Source organism: Plutella xylostella, chromosome 22 (assembly GCF_932276165.1).
Source record: "Plutella xylostella chromosome 22, ilPluXylo3.1, whole genome shotgun sequence".
NCBI classification, from domain to species: domain Eukaryota; kingdom Metazoa; phylum Arthropoda; class Insecta; order Lepidoptera; family Plutellidae; genus Plutella; species Plutella xylostella.
In genome coordinates, this window is record NC_064002.1 from 5436135 (window position 1) to 5457945 (window position 21811).

Genomic DNA, 21811 nt, shown 5'->3' on the forward strand with positions numbered 1-21811 from the left:
GCCATTGCAAAATTTATTTTGGAACAAATTGTCTTAACTAGACATCCATTCATTTTGAAAGCAAAATATACATATTTTCTAATCTCCATAACTTTATTATCTATTGAATAGAATTTAAAAATAAATCATAGCACTATCTCTTTCACTCTCATACATTGAGTGCCTCCAATAGATAAATAATTTATCTCAATCCCCAATTTTAAGACTTATCGGATGGATATCATGTCCAAATTGGAGTTGATAGATTATCAAATTCTGGCATAACTAATTCCTCTGTTAAATGATAAACTATAGCTCCACACAGATTGGAAGCGGTACAAATGATGGAAAGTACACTTCATTACTTTCTCAGCTCGGGTCAATTTCTGATAAAAGAAAGACTAAGAAGTGGTTTCTGATAATAGAACAGTTTATAACTACAAGATACATTAATGGAACATTTAGAACCATTTATACAAGAAGAAACATACGGATAATCACTGTGAATCAGATACTGCCATTTGTACAAAAATATATGAAATCGTAACAACCATTTTCGATGAAAATTATACAGGTTTAAAGCTTAACATGTAATCAAAAGAAGGAATGTACAGACTTATGGATTACCTCTACCAGAGTTTTAACAAACTGAGGATCGATTTCTAACTGAGATTTGAACTAAATAAAATAAACACCATTATTATGTAATTCTATCGTAAACATTAATATCACGTCCTAAATTACTTGTTCCATAATTTTAACGCACACCCTATACACACATATTGCAACATTTATGAAATTTAATTTCCACTATTATGTACTCAACAATTACTTACATTATTTATAAGTAAGTATATTCTGGATACTCAAGAAATATTACATTCAGAGTAAGCTTATAAAGTAATTTTAATGACAAATTATTGTTATTATCCAAGATTAATACTTTAAAATTAACCTTACCCCTAGAAGATAAAGTGCAATTTAGAAACCTTTCCGACTAAATTATCCTCTCTTAAAATAATAACATGAACGCTAAAGCTAATTAATTAAAATGCATAGAATATTTAGCAGATACAATAGTTTGCTCTAATCCCCCTTAAAGTTAATAAAGATTACAATAGAAGTTGATAAAATATAGCATCGTTAAGTTTAATTGGATTATAAATATTACCATAATATTTATTCTCAAAATAAAGTAAAATAACACTGGGGTTTTGTACCTGAACCATATATCGCATTGCTTTGTGCATGTCTATAACATTTTGCTAGAACTACCAAACAAACATATTTGATTGTTTAATTAGGCGCATCGAAACAAATATCTTGGAAGATTATAATCCATGCCTTTTATATACCTAAAACAGGATCTCGAGACGTGTACAGCGTCAAAACTGATACAGCCGTGGTGATGAAAACAGGAAAACTTATGTGATTGGGTGATACAGCAGCCATTTTGTTCACCTGTATCGACAGTGCTGCCAAAGTTTTCTCAGTTTTCATCCCTATCATGTGAATTATAATAAGTACGAGATCCAAGCTCGGGGGCTTTAGCATTAACAATGGGAAATATGAACAGATGAAGAAATTTATGGAAGTGGCGCGTTAAGAGAACAGGTTTTGTTGTTTGGCATCACTCTCGAAATCGCTCCACGCATTGTTCAGTTCCATGAAGATCATTTTGGCGATGTTTTCGTTGGGTGTTCCCATTTGCTGCAACGAAATTAAACTCAAGATTAAAAAACTTGACGCAGGTAGAAAAAATATGTATATGTGAAAAGGAAGTCAGTCGTGTGGATATCGTAGTAGCCGTTTTAGTAGATTCAGACGCTAATGCCATCTCTCGGTGTTGAAGGAAACTTTCGTGTAGCTCAGCTTAGACGCTAACGCCATCATCCATGTTAATTTTATTTGTTAACATAGTAGGCTACCTTATCAGGGTGCACGGCGAGACACGCCTTTCTATACGCCTTCTTGACGTCGGCGGCGGACACGAGCTGCGCCATGTTGCACAGCGTCCAGCGACAGTCATCCCACACGATCGTGTGTAGCATAGAGACTAACGGCATCTCTTGGTGTTATTTCGAACTTTCTAGTAGTTCAGCGCAGGCGCTAGCGCCATCTCTTGAAATAATTATGAACTACTATCTTACCTTATCAGGGTGCACTGCGAGACACGCCTTCCTATACGCCTTCTTGACGTCGGCGGCGGAGACGAGCTGCGCCATGTTGCACGGCGTCCAGCGACAGTCGTCCCACACGATCGTGTGTAAAGAGCAGAGGAGCGCGCGAATGTTCGCTTTCTTGCCTTCCGTCTGGGGGGGAAAATGGGTAAGGAAATGAAAAATATGTCGGAGTTTTTGAAATGTATAAGGAGCGTTTAAAATTCGCCCAACATGCTCGGTATGCTATATGTATGATTCAACCCAACTCAACTGTATAGCCCTTGGGTGAACCGTTATTCCATGTGTTGTATTGTAGGTATCGACGTCGCTATGTCGTTATTTCAACAATTAGACTTTGTTCTAGAATCTAGATCAATTTGGTTGCTTACGCGAGAATACATATAAATCCACTTACCCATTCCTGTATCTTCAGCTTCTCAGGATCCATAACTTTGACCATGTCTTCTTTCCGCATCGCGTTTATGGTCTTTGGCCCAGACTCTTTCTTGGCGGCAAAATCGTAGCCCTGACTGCCCAGCAGGTCGCCGAATACGTCCATTGGCTTCTTCGCTTTGTCTTCGGCTGGTGTCTTGGCTGGCTCGAAGTGCTGACGGCTGTAATGGAACAGGGTGTTAGTAAAATATTTTTTTATTGAGTCTCTGGTGAGCCTGGCTACCGTTTTAGTGATGATGATGAGGTTGTCGAGACATTCAACACCGCAAAAGAATACTGGCCAGCGAGTACTTGAAAGACTGATGCCTCAAAGGCTCAATTTCGTGTTGTGCATAATTATCAGGCCGACGCGGCGGCGGGCATACGCATTTTGGTTCAGCTACATACAACCTCGTGTTCGTGACTGAGGTCACCTTTTAAGGGCCAGCTGAAAACCAGCGCTGTGGCCATATTGTGCACATGCTGAGCTGGTGCCTTTTCGACGAATGTTTTGTATTGTTTTTATTTTTGTCAGTGTGTAATTTTTTTTGTGTCGTTATTTGTATTGTATTGTTTTTTTTGTTGTTGTCAGTATGTCAAAGAAATTTATTTTTATGTTCTTTACATACTTGTAACTGGGCTGGTGCGCGGGCGAGGCGGCGGCGGGCGTGTGCGCGGGCGAGGCGCGCGCCGAGGCGGACGCGGCGGCGGGCATAGTCGCTCCGAGCGACGTCAAGTCAGAGAAGGGGTCCTTTTGAGGACGCTCTATACGCGTACTGTGTGAGTGTGCTATACCTACTTATGTTGATTCAGCTGTATGGCTGCATACAACATCGTGTTTGTGACTGAGGCCAGCAGAATACCAGCGCTTATTCCTTATTGTCTATACAGTGCATGCTGAGCTGGTGCCTTTTCGACGCTCTGGACAGCTACCTATACATTATTATTTGTTTTTTTGCTGTCAGTGTGTCAATTATGTTTATACTGTTTATCTTTATCTTATTAACATACTTGTAACTGGGCTGGTGCGCGGGCGAGGCGGCGGCGGGCGTGTGCGCGGGCGAGGCGCGCGCCGAGGCGGACGCGGCGGCGGGCATAGTCGCGCCGAGCGACGTCAAGTCGGAGAAGGGGTCCTTTTTGGGCTGGTCTAGAGGCGCGCTTTGGGAGCGGGCTGGAAATAAATAGTGTTTTGTTTCATTAGAGAATGGACTGGCCTTAAGACCTTTTTACCGTTTTTAGACCGTTTTATTGGCAGTGGCTGAATTATTGCCACCATATTTTTAAATTTGTGCTATGGAGTTTTACTCTCTACTTTATTCGATTAAGGCCTGATTTTTCAATGGTCAGATAAGTGTTATCTGAAGAATAAAATTCTTTCGATCACTGTCTAATACAAACCTTCAGATGCGACAGCAACAAGCACATTTTCAAAACATTTTATTCCACAGATAACACTGACTATTGAATCTGACTATTGAAAAATCAGCCCTAAGTAAAGGCATTAACAAAGAGAAAGAGCAAACTAGACCACTTGGCATGTGTACTTGTAGAGGGCCATTTGTTCATACTACTATTGTTTATTACTTTTTAATCCGAATTTTAATTACTTTTTAAGTTAATATTCAACTTACTTTCTTCCCCGGCAGCGTGCATAGGAGTGAGCACGGGAATAGGCTCCTGTTTCATTGGCTCGTTGAGTCCGAACGGATCAAATCCCAACGGATCAGTGGACTTCTTTTCACCGCTCTCTGTGGCCGGCGGCGGGAGATCACTGAACATGGGCTGCGATGAAAATGGCTGAGGAATAAATGGAAAATTAATTAGCTGGGAACAAGGTTTTGGTCTACTGAGACTGTAGAGTGTACAGATACTCTATAGACAACTTTTTGGCAGATAAAATATATGCATTCGCAAGCTTCAGGCGTTATTTAGATTATAAGGCAAGTTGGCCAAAATAATGTCTGTTTACCTATAATTTACCTATAAATATAAATTATTGGTATAACATGTATTTTTATTTCTATTAATAAATAAATAGGTACATATTTATTTGGCCGTAAGCAGCTATTTAATTGATTTTCCATTAATTTTATAATTTAGTTCATAGTGAAATCTTGTGACAATCTCACCTCTGGATTATCAACGAGTTTCTGTCCACTCAAGAAATCTCCGAACGCCTCATCAGTACTCTTCTCCATCAACCCGAAGAAGTCAAACGAATCGCCGCTCTTCAACTTTTTCTCTTCTTTCGGCTTTTGCTGCGCAGCCGAATTAGAAGTGTTGAGGTTTAGGAAATCGGCCGTAGTTTCGGTGGGTATTGTATTTGGCTGGGTTATATCTGTTTTGGGGGGCGGCGGGCGGCGCGGCGGCTGCGGGGACGGGGGAGCGGGACGGGACGGCTTCTCTTTCTCTTTCTGTGGGTAATCTGCCGTCACTGTAATAGGTAAATTGATTGTTAGTGTGAGATGTTACAGTATACAATAAAGGTTACTTTAATTGCCTTTAAGTTGGATGTGTATTGATGAAGATAATATGATCGTTTATTACGGCGCTTATTGAAGCCTCAGTAAATTTTACTGCATGCGTGTTAATGCGTTACGATAACGTTCCATTCCTGAATGAAGTTTTATAATGCAGTTCAATTCAAAACTGACTGAATTTTGTTGGCTGCTGCTGTACTCATTATGTGGCAAATAATATTTTGAATGAACACATATTAACATAAAAACAAAGTTAAAACAAATGAATATACGGCTCCGCGATTATTGGATGGTATATTCATAGCCACAACTAAAACATTATAAAGCTGAATTGCTAATGCTATGGCTACATGATGCTACTTGTACATACGTATTTTCGGATTTGCTGAGGCATTTCCGCGTAGATTAGCTGCATAAAATACACATACGATAATATATAAATCACACTAACGATACAATAAATCTATTTAATAAATAAGTAACTAAGTAATAATTATAAGTTTATCAGAGAGGATGCATTTTTGACTTTTGTATCTTATGTTTGCTACTTCGTTTATTTTGCCTTACGTGAGCACCCAGAACGTGTAAATTTCGACCCATCAATAAAGCACCTTTATACCGGCCGTAGCCTACATAAATTAATTTCAATCCTTCCCATATCTCAGTCATGTATGAAACATTTAAACGTATTGAAATCTATAGCTCGCTCGCTTTGATAGTATAGTAATAGAGCAAGACAGCCATAGATTTAAATAGTTTCGTGCAAGTCACCCTTAATCTACGTCCTAATCCAACAAAACTCACCAAAGTTATCAATAGTCTCGTCCTTCTCCAACGCAGTCGAGAACAGCACATCAGGCGTCCGGATCGGGAACGAGTGGTCGTCCTCCCACAGAGCGCAACGCGGCTTGCGGCGCTCCGTGGTCTGCACCACCAGGCTGATCATGGCCGACACGTTGCCTGGGTAGTGGTCGTTGTAGGACGACTCGTCTATGCCGTCTAGCTCGGATCTGTGGGAGGGATAGGTTTGTTAGATTTGAGTAAAATTAAATGTGATCGAAAATGGGTTGACAGGATAGTATACAGTCAGTATACGCCTTTGGTTTGTAAAATGAGATTCCCACACGTAACTGCAGGTGAAGCTCTTCTTCCGAAGCTCGGGGCCATGGGTACGAATAGATACGAGCCATACATTCGTATCATAAGTACTTGTGTGTGTGCCTTGTGCCTGGTTGTTGTTTACCTGTAGGTATCTGTCATCTTGAAATAGCTACTGCATTACCTCTATTTGTATTGAAATAGGTACTGTTGGAGTCGCCAACTAGGGGTATTCGCGCTGCACTAAATCCGCGCCGATTTTCACTGATCGATCGGTTTAGAACCACCTACACTAGGCCCGCGCGTGGTACACGCACACTAGCACGTCGCCCGTCACCGTCGCGTCTAGCGGCAGACACACAGTACCTGTTGAGGCGCAGCGTGCGCTGGTCCGGACGCAGCGCGCCGGCGTGCAGCTGGCAGGACATCATGGGCACGCCGTGCACGCGGCCCAGCTGCTGCCGCGCGTGGTACACGCACACTAGCACGTCGCCCGTCACCGTCGCGTCTAGCGGCAGACACACAGTACCTGTTGAGGCGCAGCGTGCGCTGGTCCGGACGCAGCGCGCCGGCGTGCAGCTGGCAGGACATCATGGGCACGCCGTGCACGCGGCCCAGCTGCTGCCGCGCGTGGTACACGCACACTAGCACGTCGCCCGTCACCGTCGCGTCTAGCGGCAGACACACAGTACACGCACACTAACACGTCGCCCGTCACCGTCGCGTCTAGCGGCAGACACACAGTACCTGTTGAGGCGCAGCGTGCGCTGGTCTGGCCGCAGCGCGCCGGCGTGCAGCTGGCAGGACATTATGGGCACGCCGTGCACGCGGCCCAGCTGCTGCCGCGCGTGGTACACGCACACTAGCACGTCGCCCGTCACCGTCGCGTCTAGCGGCAGACACACAGTACCTGTTGAGGCGCAGCGTGCGCTGGTCCGGACGCAGCGCGCCGGCGTGCAGCTGGCAGGACATCATGGGCACGCCGTGCACGCGGCCGAGTTGGTGCCGCGCGTGGTACACGCACACTAGCACGTCGCCCGTCACCGTCGTGTCTAACGGCAGGGACACCTGAATGAAAAAAAACAATTAAAAACATGAATGCCAAAAAACAATGGGAGATTTTCAACCATAGACAAACAAACATACTAAAAAAATGCAGTGCTGTTGAGTATGAAGTCATCTATAATCTATGGTTGTTTGTCTGTGGTTGAAAATCTCTCATTAAAATAAAATTTAGTTTATGAAAAGATCATCTTACAAATGAATAGTGAGTCTATTATTTTTCATCTCGTATTTGCGTCGTTATTTCATCGCACGAATGAATGGTGAGTCTATTATTCTCCATCTCATATCAAGGCATATTGTTGTCGATACTCTCGTATAGGGGTAAAAATTAAGGCATAGATAATTAGGTAACGTACCTTTCCTTCGGCCGCGGTGTATAGGTGCAATCTGTCGTAATCTTGAAGCGTAGATAATACTAGTCTATCTTCATTGTATATTTCGACGTAAGGTCGGCAACCATCACTGAAATAAAATAATTGTTTCATTCATAAATTTCACTATTATCAGCTTATCAAGCTTCGAGAAGAATCTACAAGGAATAAAATGTTTGAAAGTAATTAGGAATAAATCCATTGGACTTACCGAGCTTTCGTGAACAGAGGTACTGGCTGAATGGTGAGGGTGACTAAAGTTACTGGCCTAAAATGAGGTAAAATTGGGTCTGGTCTGGAAAAAATATGAAAAAACATTACTTACAATCATAATTATAAACAACTGAATAATTAATTATTGTTACGAAGTACATACTTAATATAACTTGAAAATATCGCAAGAGCATAGAAAAACATCATCATCAAAATCTCCGTCTCTTCGAAGAGGTCGTATAATAAAACAACAGTAACAAAAGGTTCATCATCCTCAGAGATATTTTCATTTCTTGACACCTTGATTGCCAACCGATTTCCACTACCATCCCCCATCAAATAAAGTACAAACACCACACTCACCGAACAATATTGCTAAGGTAGTACAGATAGCGAAGCTGGCTCGCGGGCATGTTGATGGGGCTTCGCTTCACGGCGAATATCTGCAGCGCGTCTTCTGGCACTGTCACCAGCTTGGAGTATAGAAGGAGTCCGCACAGGATCATGCATGACATCGTCTTGCCGTCCTGCGGAATGAGGTTTGAGTCAGGTATGGATTTAGTAGGAAGTTTAGGGGACACTTGCTTTGGTCGATATGAAAAGTATATGGGTATTATTTACAAGAAGAGATATCATACTCTTCGTATTTTGTTTAGATCCTAAATACACCCTCAAATAGTCCCATCGTCTATGGTAGCGTAGCGCTTTGAATGTTGCAAAAAACATTCCTTAGACGAATGCTAAAACGAACTCCAATGCGGTATAGGTACACTGAATCCCCTTAGAAACCCTTTAGATCTCGCGAAAACAATCTATACTAACCTGGCATGTAATAACAGCCGCGCTCTTATCATCCTTCCCCAGATACTGGTATAAATTCTCCAAGAGCGCATAAAAGGGCGACAGGACCGGCGCTTTATGCGCAGGCGTCGGTCACGTGGATAGATCTGACCAATAGTAAACCATAATCGACACTAACCTGGCAAGTAATAACAGCCGCGCTCTTATCATCCTTCCCCAGATACTGGTACAGATTCTCCAAGAGCGCATAGAAGGGCGACAGTAGCGGCGCTTTATGCGCAGGCGTCGGGAACAGCGCTGCGCAAGCGTCGGTCACGTGGACAGATCTGGCGAACTGTAGGCGGCCGCCGCGGTGTGCGCTGTAGACGCAGTATTTGTTGCCGGGGTGACGACTCTCGAGGTATGCCTGTGGGAGGGTGTTGGTTGAGACTTGGGAAACTCTAGCTAGGGCACCGGATAATTTGTATATAGATTATAGTGCAGCTGAGAAATTGGAAGTGGTTTCGGGTTGTTTAGTGTTAATCAAGGTGATCTTCCCAGATAGCAAAGGCTAGCTAGTTTTAAAGATAACCTAATATGCACCTAATATGGACTCTGCATACTCTGCAAGGGGATATTATAAGGGTAGGTTGTATGCAAGAGTTTATTATGATTGTTAAGTGAAAGAAGGAGAGATGCAGTGTTGTTCTTACCCGGACATCGTCGATGTGATTAGTTTTGTAAGCGCTTTCTAAGCCTTCTGAAGGGTAAGGCATTACAATAATCCGACTAGTTATGTAGCTTATATCCAGGTCTGTCCGTGCTATGCTCCTGCGAAAGAAACACAAAATCTTTAACGTCGCAACATAATGAATAGTCCAAGAAAGCTTTTTCAAGAGTAATACATATCATATTTATATGTAGGTAATACCACAAGGAAAAAAAAACTATGATATGACTTGACTTACTGTTGAACAGTCTGCATAACCTTGGACGAGGTGTCTTTCAAATTCTTCAGGAAGCTACCAGCGCCTCCTTTGATGGACGAAAACAGGCCACCCCCCGAATTCATGGGGGCTTGAGGGGGCGGGTGGTACTGCGGCGCGGCGGGGGGGCGGGACGGGGGCGGCGGCCGCACCGGCTCCGGAGGCCGCGACGGCTCTTGACTCTGGCTGATTGGCGCTGTGCTGTTGCCGGCTGAAAAAAAAAGTAACTGTCACTTTTCTTTTCTGGCGGGAAACATTTGAGGTTTTGCTCGATTTGTAATAAGATTTTAGAAAGCTATTTCGTATTTACAGTTAGTAAAAGGTGTTTCATTATAGTAAATTGTGCTTGCTAATTTAATTATTAAACTGTTTTACTATAATATGATGGTATGGCAGACATGTTGTATATTATATTCTAATAACTTAGTAAGTTCCACTAGTACAGAGTACTTCGGTTAAAAGTAAGTTCCTACTTAAAAAGATAATGTGGCTCGATAAAAAATATTTCTGTAGATTGAGAAAAAAACTGATAAATTTACTATGTATGCTAATAAAATGAGGCGAGTCTACTTTTCGCACATGTAATCAATATTTAAAAATGGATACTTAAAGAATAAATGGAGTAAAATACATAAAACAACATTTGAGTCAAATAACTAAGCTTTATTCATAATTTGAATACCTTAGGTACATGATCTCTACTTAACAGGTAAACTAACAAAATAGTGAATACTTAACAAAAATCTTATTAATTTATGAACTATAGATAGTATAATTATGAATAACAAAAAGATAACAATGTAAAATTTAATTAAACTGTGATGAATCATTACATTACGAATATTACCTACAATGTAAATTGAAAAAACACATCAAGATTTGAACTGTTATTTGTTGGTACTTAGGTAAGTATTATAGTTTGTAATTACCTAAAAAACAATTCTATAGGGATCACAATGTTATATTTGGCCACAACAATCTCGACATATTTGGAATATTTTTGAATCGATATTAATTCGTTATATCTTCGAATAGGTATATTTCAAGATTCCTAAATATCACTTAACTTCACTATAATTTATAAAAATCGATCTTATTGGGTCGGAAACGTAATGCTTGCTAAAAACTTCCTCATATCACATACTTAGAACTCAAAAAAAACTAAATTAGAACTTACTCGTGTGCATTTAAAAGTAAGCCCTAATTTGAGGTCCATAGTAAGCTCTAGGTTTCTGATCTGATAAGAAAATTCTACTAAAAAATGGGCCATGAAAAAAACCATTATAAATAAAGTAATTTTGAAAGTTGCGTCTACTAAATTAGTTAAGCAGGTTGGAGTGAGTTTACTATAAATTATAGGTACTTGTGATCAAAAATATCGACCCACCCATTTAGTTTAATTTAAATTAACGATTAAAATACTATTAATTATACCTAGGTACATGTTTGAAATTAATAAAAATCTAACTAGGTATCTTAATGCTGTCTAAAAAACGCTCCATTAGAGTTGGAAAATATAGAGGGGAGATATCTTGTAAATAGATGTGATGATTTACAGAGCTAATGTAATCATTTACATAGATAGGTACATAATAGTAGAATTACATTCACGTTTATATTTGTTTAGGCCCTAATTATAAGGTACTACGACAAAAGCCTCTTTAAAGCAAATTAATATAACAAAATGGAAATAAAAGCAGCACTAAATACAACAAAAAATATCCTTAACAATAAGATAAAATAGTTTCCTACTTCATTTTCTCGAATAACGAACACAATATAAATTATCAACAAATATATGTTTAACAAAAATGGTAACTTGTTAATACTATTATTTTTGAACAACAATACTATGTATTTAATCATTATATTTAGTATACTGTTTTACAATGCGTAACATTGCCCGGTTAGTATTTATATTGAACCTAAAGTCAAGTCGCCAATCACAGCGAAAGAGGAGCATTCAGCTATTCCATTATTAGTCTCAGTCACATACATTACGTACCTATTTGTGGCGTCATACTTACTTACATTATAAAATTTATGATCGGCGTGCGAGAGTGACAGAGGCAAATGAATAGAAGCTAGTACAGCGCGTATACCGCTAGATGGCGACTTACCCGCGCCATACGAATTCGCGTTTACTCGCCACTACTCGAACGGAGTAAAAACTCGCACTCCTCATGTGGCCTGTGACCAATGCTCGTTCTTTCTGTGGCGCTTGACGAGACCGGCCTTTGCCTAATATCACCTATAACCAGCTTATTTATAAGTTCAACTGAAAATTATTTATGTTGATACCGACCGATTTTGATTTGCCTGCTAATAAACCATTCATTTGTGGCGCTCCTGTGAGACACAAATTCAGCAGTGGACGATAGTAAGGTGATAATGATGATTAAAATGTCGGCTTTGCACAAAAGGCCGAATAGTTTAAGCTTATAGGCGACGCACAGTTTCCATTAAATATTTAAAGTTATTGAGCACATCTTATAAGTTAACGAAAGATTTAAAAAATACTTTCGCATACTAGCAAGTAAATGTTAGGGTGAATAGAGTGCAATCTGAATAATACTTAGTATTAAAAAAAAAAAGGTTTAATACATTTAACTCATAACAGGTAAACTTATACATAACTACTATGTAATTAAGTATATTAATTATTCAAATGGAATGTGCGTCTTAGGAATGTTAAATTAGTACAAGTAAGTATTACATTGTTATTGTCGTTTAAATTCATATTCGTTTCCTACTACATAACATGTGGCAGGCTACAGGGGCCTGCTAGTTACGTAAAATATACAATTATGTTTTAAGTAACTTAAGTATTGCACTAAAATCAAATACTCAGGGCCTGTTATACAATGTCTGGATAATGGCTACCTGTAGGATAAAATACAAGCTGTGACTGTCTAACTGAGACAGAATTACAGAGAGTGACAGCATGCATTTTATCCCACGGAAAGCCATTATCCAGACATTGTGGAACAGTACCTTACTAATATAAAAACTTAAAAACTGGTGTTTTTTTAATACATTGAAGACGTATGTGTGTTCAATCATGATATCTGATAAGTAATAACTTATGTGTAATAATGCTTGGCTATTTCGTACCACTAGCACCACCCATACCCTACCTATGTATCTACCCAGTTTCTCACTTTTTTAATTATTTCGAAGCATGAACGGTCGTTCTATTCAACAAGAATTCGGACAATCACAGCGCTGAATTTCATATAGTACTGCTTAACTTGACATGCTAGGTTTGAAATTAACCGAAAGTTTTAAAATAAAACTTATGAACCAAAGGAATTTGTGCTACAAGTAAGTAGCTATTACCATGTATTACCTTTACATTTACCTTATCACATCTTTTTTATGTCCGTGACTGGACTTGATGGCTAAATTAATAGGTATGTAGGTACCGAATGGGTAACGTTTAGATACTTTAGTTTGATTTGCATTTAAAATGTAATAATAATAAGTATTTTTTTCGTTCAAAGTTGGAACATCTGTTTATTCCCCGAATAACTTTAATTATTATATAATTCATCTAGTTATAAGTAGGTACACGCCTACACTAGTCTGAATTATGTGTCCAATAGTATCATACGTGCTCTTGAAAATATTCACTTTCTTCCTGTGACTCACTATAGGGTCAAGTGTAACCACATTATAAAAATATGTAATTGCATAATAAAACTAAGTTAAGTGCCTTATTATTATTAGCATTAGTTTTGTTATTCAAAATATTTTTTATAGAAGAATGCATTTCATAAATATTAAATTGCATTTATATTTTTGGTTTATTTATTATTATAGATAGCGCACGATTTGATTGCTTTCATGTTTTTTTTGGATATTCAGTATTACAAAGATAGTAGGAATACAGGGCGTTGCATAGTAACTTATACTATCATAAAAGTATTTTGTGCCGGCTAGCCTATTCTGAGAAAGCTTTTTACAGACTTTGTTAGTTTGAAGTTGTCACAATCACAATATGAATCTTGAAAAAGCGTTCTTAACTCATTATGATCAAGTATTCGTGAGACATGAATGTAATGATTGAACAGATATAATCTGAACTGGCCTGGCTGATTACATGGCAAAATTCAGGTTATATTTACCCGACTACACAGTCACAGATACATATTGTACACACATCGTCATTAATAAAAAGGTGCATTTAGTCCATAACATAAACATACGCTAGGTGAATGTTAGTCAAGTAGGAGCGTCGCTCACTGCGTCGATTCATTAACATACTAGAACTATAACCACTAAAAATAAATAAAAACAATGAATACTCATCATTGTCAGTATATCCAGCCATTCTAGTGGGCCTAGCATGACTTCAGTACAGCTCTAGCATAAGTGGCCGTGTGTAAATGACGTCGTGAGATTCATGCTAGTGCGCTGGGTCATTTAAGCGAAAACACAATGGGGCAGCCGAAAAAGCTGAAAACACCTAAAACGGAAAAAGAAAACGTGATATGTTACAGCATTCGGATATTACAAACTATAGTCTGGCGTGGAGCATCGCAGCTTTTGAATTATGTGGGATATTTGCAAATATATTGACTTTTAATATACATTTATTAGTTTAAAAATACTTTTAACTAAATAATCAATGGATATAGCTAGAAAAGCTATGAGTAAAAGATGCGATGCTCCAAATACACAGTACATTCATGGTCATGCAAATAAAGATCGGTCAAGGTAAATAAGCAAATTAATACAAACATAACATAAATAACGATGACACATGCACGCTAAAGATAAATTTTAAAATATCTAATTAGATAAGAATTTCAAAAAAATATGAAAATATCATTTATAGTATATAATAGTTACTATTAAAAATGTATAGTCAAATCTTAATATCGTATTTCATAATAATTTAAATTAGTAAACCTAATAACTAGTTCATCTTTGGTATTACTGGCCCTAGACATACGAAGTTTTAGTAGTGCACTACACAAGTTAAAATAATCTCATTTATAGTAAGACACAGTATAATATTTAAAAAGGGTAAATATTTATAAAATAGATAAGATAAAATATTCACTAGATAACACCACTCCGTTACTAACTACCGGATTTCAATAACTATCGAATAAAATTTCATTTCATGCCAGTTTCTGGAGTAAAATACCACCGATATCATGCATGTACCCGTTTAAACGATGTTATAATATTTTGTGACTAGGTACTTGGTTTTATATGTTTTATGGAATAGAGAATAATGTATGTATATACAGACGCGAGTCAGATGACGCTTTACAAGCAACTGAGGTAACTTATGGGTTTAATGTTTTAGTAAGCATTCAGTTGTAATTATTCCCGCAATCTTTATAAACCAATACTAGGAGCAATTAGCTACAGTTCAGGCATATTAAACTGATAAAAAATACGGAATTAAAATGACTATTTAAACCCGTATAAATCTTCACATCTTAAGTAGGCGATAATAAGAGAAAAAATAATTTGTATTTATGTCAAATATGATTCTGTTTTATCGACACTGTATCTGCTGTCCGTCCTATTAATAGTTTTAGGTAGGTTAGTACAATGATTAAATTGATATTTCAATGACACATAAATTAGTGATAGTGATATTATGAAATGTTAGATCGTCATGCATCAAGCCACCCACCCGATATTATTTTGTTACCATAGTTTAGTGAAATTAGTGTTAGTAGTTAACTAAAATAGCATTCTGATACATTTTAAAATAAATTACCTTATTGTAAGGCACATTTCGTACCGCTATAGCTGTCTAACACTTGATTCAGTATCGAGTGGCTTAAAAATAAAAAGAAACCACAAAAAAATATGAATATTGTTCATTTATTTCTTTAATATTTTACCATGACATAGCCATTATGCTAATTCAAGGAATGAATAACAAATAAAGAAATATGAATTGGACATTTACGTATGACATGCTAATTACATTTAGTATTACGAATATTATGATTAAAGATATCAAATATCTAACAGTAGTAGTTATATCTATACATAGTTTTTTATTAACATTTGCTTTATTCATAAATATTAAATCTTCGATTGTACATCCGTTAATTTAAGTTATATTGTCATGAATCAATTAAATTTCTGTTAAATTTATGACCAAAAGTTTGTGAATCTTAAGATTCTATCAAAAATACCTATTCTAGTATCTAATAATCAAATTTGCAATCTTATACTTGCATTAATGTGTTAAACTACCTATTACAGAATAAAGACTAGTTGATAGCACTATGCTGAGGCCTAACGTTCACCCAATAGTGCAAAAATAAATAATTATAATAGATAGGTATCCAATTACATTGTTAGTGCCACAAAAATACCACCATAATAATTGGTCCACCAAATAAAATTACATAGTAAAAATATAATAAACATGTGTACACTTATATGTTAGTATTAGTAGGTATGTATAGTGGGAATGAACGTTATTAGGAATAGGTTAAAATATGTATGTAGATACTTATTATGATTTGATGAATATACCAAACCAACTAGTTGGAATTATTATTACAGGTGGGAGTTTATTATTAATATGAACCACGCAATTCTTGGTATTTATGTAGAATTTAACATAATAAAGTATTAAAGTTCACTAGCAAGATTTACTTACGATATATCATAAGAGATATACCTAACTGGCCTTTATGACTCCCAAACTAATTTCAAATATGTATAGTTTTGCAACGACATTACACGTATTTCATATCAAACTTTCTACCGAATCGAATAGGGGATTGATAAGTAGTGACGTTCGTAAATCAAATAAATATTTTCACGATAAATCAACTTCAAGCTCATAATAAAAAGATTTAAAAAGGTTTTTTTTTGTAGAATTTGCAGAAGTTTGTTATTTAGATATTTTTGCCTAAATATTGTACTGATTTTTTATTTGAAAAGAACTTGTAGATATTCGATTTTAGCAACTAAATACATACACTGTATAGTGTATACTATAGAGGATGCATAATGTAATAATAGTTTGTAATTTTCACTGGAATGTGATATTCGTATGTCTAAATTTGGAATTTTATATTAATTTGAGAATGCACACTTAATTTTTAATATGTTAGTTCTATTAATTTGTACAAATTGTATTAAATTGTAAGAGGGGTTTATAAATCACTTAAATATGCTAATTTGTTCGACTACCTCTATGAAGGGCTCTTTTTTAGGAATGATCACCTTGTGACCTTTTATGTAGGTCGAGAGCAATACCAAAATAATATTAATAACCTTTTATTTATATTTTATTATTAATATGTTTTCATCACTGCACTCGGGCCTGCGAGCTCAGTTTGGCCATTGATAAAGTCATATTTTCGTTCCACTATCGAAAATAAATCCAACAGGATGTGCCATCTAGATGCGCTTTGGCAAAGAAGCAAATGAAATAATCAAATTTCATAAAATGTTGACTATACACAAAAAATATATATAAAGTCAAATAAATGCTATACTACCTTATTTCATTCAGAGAACAATGTATACAACATTCTCTTACCTTTGGAGATGTTCAGTTTTTTTGGAATCAAATCAACATCGGAATGTTAAGAATCTCACATTTCTCATGAATAATAAATGTATAAAATAACCATACTAAAAAACTCAAGATGGAGAAATAAAATTTGAGTGTAAAAAGTCAAAAAATACTTGACCATTTTAGCTCGAATCCTTTCGGTACATTAAATGCAAAATAACATAAGGAATGAACGTAACACGCATGGATGAGGGGTCGCGCGACCGCTAACATATATAAAATGTAGGAGGTTCACGATCGCGGCATGTAAACCAGCCGCGGCGGCTGCAATGCTCTTATGATATGGTAGTGTAATATTTACTTGACTTTTTATTACCTGGCGAGCTAGTGGCCACTGATTGTTCAACTTTTTTACGCTCAAATTTGAGTGGTTGCTTGAGATTGATATTGTTGGACTCCGCTATCGCCGCCAGCCGCTCCAGGATGCCGCTTATCGACATGCGCTCTTCGGGGTTTACTGTCAGACACCCATCTGTTGGACAACAAATGGTATTAACTTACTATTAAGAAGTAAATAGCTAGTAAGTTGCTGTATCACATAATCACATGCTACTGTTGATGATCATTTAGATGCTGTACGGAAAATATTAGAAAAATCAACAATAATTATTAAAGTTGGCCAGGGTTGGCCCAGCCTCGGCCAGCATGTAAATTATTTAAAATAAAAGATAACTAATCCTACTAATCATTCAAAAGGAATACTCACTTATAATTTCGTGAAAGCACTTGAAGCGTTGATCGTTGGGGTTGAGTGTGTAGTTTCCATTCAGTATGGCCAACTTGGCAGAGTCTTCGAATGGATGTTGCATATAGCATAGAGTATATAGGATGCAACCGAGGGCCCACACATCCACTGAATGGTCAATCTTTCTGTTATCCCATGTGTCCAGCATCTCTGGTGCTCTATACATTGGTGTAGTAAATTGAGCCAACTGCAAAACAAAAGCTTTATGTGAGATAACATTAAAAGTTTTGGCAGTGGAACATCTTGCTGCTCCAGTTTACACAGGATAAGGGATGGCTTAGACGAAAACCAGGGGCAATGTACAAAGGCTCAACTCGAGAGGGTTACATACAGGTACATTCAGAATATAATAGAATCAGTTTTCTCACTGAACAATCTTTGCAAGTTTTCGTGATACTTTGTTGCTGAACCAATTTCCCAGTATTAGTATGTACTCAAATTACATATGTATAATGTGGTTTCGCCTTCCTCAAGCAAAATGGAAAAATTTGTTGTTATAAAAAACCATGTAATTGATATTCAACCTACAGAATAATAATTATGTACCAACATTTATGTGTTACATGAAGTTCTTATAATTGTACATAAATGTACTGGTACTTAAACGTTTTTGCCTTGTAGTGGTTTTTAATTCAATTCAATCAATCTATGTAGAATATCAATATCATTAAATAATGTAATTTTTTTATGTTCTTACATTTTCTTCTAGCATATTCCTTTGGTTGGCACTCCAGGAGGGGTTTGGCGCATACACTTCTGTAGTTGCTGACCCAAAATCACATAGCTTTATTGCACCTAAAAACAAACAATAATAATAAGTTAGCAGTATTGTTATAATAACATCATGTTCAGAAAATAAAGTTGCCATATTGTGAGTAGGGACTGAACTAGATTTGGCCATACTGATTCTATAAATTGTTGTTTGTGCTAAGATGGCGGCTCAAGATAATCAAGATAGGCTATTTTACAGGCTGATGATTTATGTTTAGCAAAAGGTGTTCTAAATGGCAATGATTTTGCATCATCCTGTTTTACTATAGAATAAAGTTATGAAGTTAGTAAAAAAATACAAACCTTCATTAGATATTAAAAAGTTTTCTAGCTTGAGATCCCTATGTGCTATTGGAGGAACTTGGGCGTGCATGTGTTGTACTGCTCTGCATGTTTGGTAGAATACCCTTAATATAGTCTGGAGTGGAAAGGCTGTCCCTCGGTGCTGTAAAGCCTCCATCAAGCTTCCACCATTACACAGGTCAGTGAGCAAGAGATACTCTCCCATACCATGGGAGGTTTTGGATTTATCAATAAAGGAGGCAGCAATATATTTGATAACATTGGGATGCCCAGACAACTTTTTTAATATGCTAATTTCTTGAATAATGTTCTTATTGGCTTGTTCATCTGCTGCCATTAGCCTTTTGAGGGCATATTCAGTGCCACTAGACACATCTTGAGCAACAAAAACGAAAGCAAAACCACCTGCAAAACAAAATGATTTAGTTTGGTCAACCCACGCTCCACTATTAGTCTCCTCCATATGTGTAGAGTGATCCTGTTATATTGATGCACAACAGGGGAAAATGTTGCATCTGCCATCAACTTCCATTGGGGTGAATATTTGTGCCTGTGACTATCTGAATTTATTAATCAATGTTATAAAGACAACAAAATGTGAGTTTGTGTGTATTTTTGTAACTGCCTCTATGGTCTAGCTAGTGGTAGAAGCTCTGCTTCATGACCCAGAGTTCCCGGGCTCAATTCCTGGGCCAGACCATCCATTTGAGATTCTAAATTGTGTCTCCGAGTTGGATGGGCATGTAAAGCTGTCCTGTGCCTAGCTCTCTACAGTTGTGTTGGTCAATCTGTCCCATTGGCTTATGAGAGTGATTGAACAGAAAGTGCACCTGTGTACACTTGGGCACTATAATCTACTCCTGTGTAGATGGATGATCTCAATGAAATTGGACACTGTGGTCAAGGGAAGGAGGGCATTATTTCTGTAACTATGATCAAATTCTGATGGTATACAGTAAAATGTTGACCTGGATTCACACATAGGCTGCTTTAAGAGGATTTACAAGGCAAAGTGAAGCTTGTGGGTTATTCCCTTCAACTCTCATGGTAGGTAATAAGGGCTTTAAGTATTTGTCAACTTTGAGCAAATATCCCTTAATAGGGATATGCAGGACCTGATGATAAAGAAGCTCAATAGGGGTAGTCAGAGATGACTTGCAAGCGAGCCACCCTCTAAAGTTGTACATTATTTTGTACTCTATAATCATTGATGTATGTGCGCTTTAAATGATCAGGGTGTGTACTTAATCATAGTGAGTTGATTAGACAATCCAACAGGAAACACAGAATCCTAATCAGATGGAAAACACGGAATTTCCACAATCTGCGATTCAACCCATGAAAATATACCTATATTATTTTGCGAATAGATTAAATTATCTTGTTGAAAACAACCGTGTGTATTATGGATAAAGATACAATAAAATTACAAACTCACCTTCTGCTATCACTTTCTTTACCCTCAATTTCATATTCCCGATTTCAACAAACTGCCCCACAAACTCATTGTCACTGCCACCATTAGCACCACTAGAGCTGAAGTAGCCCATTGCTGATTTAAAAACACTCATTTTACCTTACCTTTTCAGGCAAAAACAATTAAATAAAGGTAAATAATACAATTTACATTAGCACCCTTGGCCTGGGTCCATTTTGTTCAATTTTCAATAGATTTTTGGCAAGTTGGCAGATTGAAAATATGTTGCCATAAAACATCATACCTCACCCTTTTTTATTGCAAGCCTAAAAAAGTTTTTTTTAAACTCGTGTCAGAGCGCAGATCGATGAGATTATAGTGCCACAAACTTATCTGTTCCGGTGAGAGCGAACTAAATTGGTCCATATAATCTATGTCAATATGAAATTCATTAGTACAGTAAGTAATGAGGTATGGACCAATTTAGTTCGCTCTCACCGGAACAGATAAGTTTGTGGCACTATATATACTGCAGATTCCAGAATTAAGAATTTAGACAATAAAATATACGTAAAAAACATAAGCTCATTCATTTCTTTTACGACTCTTTTGTGAGACTCTACAAGTATAATGCGGCAAGTTACTTGGCGACCCTCCTTGCGGGGTGAAAGAAGTGGCGGGGGCGAGGTAGCACGACATGCTACACACGTAGAAAAGTGTGCCCGGATTAATCTCGCGATAGCTTCTAACTATTTCTGACGTAAGTAAAATTGTATTCTATGAGTGTTCCCGTAAATGTCATATTTAGCTTAAAATTTATAGTTTGACAGCATTAAAATTTGGATGTTTACCTTCAGAATATCTACCAATTTGAATTTTTTATGTAAAAGTGTTTTATTTTATAAATCAATTTCCATGTCACTTTCATGTTCACTCTCTGTTTGAACTTGTTCATCGTCGTCGTCATCCTCATCTTCATCATCGTTTTCATTAACTTCAATTATAAATCTAAGACAAAAACCAATTTATGTTTAATTTACAATAAATTATAAATAAACAATAACATACCTGTCCAATACATCGTCAAATACTCTATCAGATTTATAATATTCGTCTTAATTTTTTATGACATGGTCGTCACAATTTCTCCACTTTTTAGGCGAATAATTAGAGAAAAGCAACTCTAAGTCTTTTATCTCTTTATCTAAGTTAGAGTCAATCGACGTTCTTGCGAGCTCGCCTTTCACGTACCGCCACACAAGTTCAATAGGATTTAATTCCGGGTGGAATGGGGGTAGGCGAAGCACGATATGACCATTTTCTTTCACAATTTCATCAATTTTGTAAATTTTCTGTGTGTTTTGCTCATTAATTACTTTCATTAAATCACATAAATTTTGGTTGCTTTCCTAGTTACAAGAACTGACAACTGACGCACT

General features: G+C 37.2%; 1 protein-coding gene across 1 annotated transcript; it reads right to left on the bottom strand.

The window, feature by feature from the left end:
* Positions 1-20659, bottom strand: LOC105383047 (cyclin-G-associated kinase). Its single transcript, XM_038105713.2, has 21 exons — positions 20394-20659; positions 18956-19360; positions 18579-18676; positions 17843-18068; positions 17453-17608; positions 9549-9777; positions 9294-9411; positions 8780-9007; positions 8164-8327; positions 7799-7882; positions 7573-7678; positions 7062-7219; positions 5858-6063; positions 5424-5462; positions 4703-5007; positions 4205-4370; positions 3707-3744; positions 3203-3324; positions 2557-2755; positions 2130-2291; positions 1-1689 (listed from the first exon to the last, which is right to left on the bottom strand). Exons 1-21 carry the CDS (start codon positions 20524-20526, stop codon positions 1582-1584), a joined length of 3450 nt encoding a protein of 1149 aa, XP_037961641.1. The 5' UTR covers positions 20527-20659; the 3' UTR covers positions 1-1581.
* Between the last annotated feature and the right edge of the window lie 1152 nt (positions 20660-21811).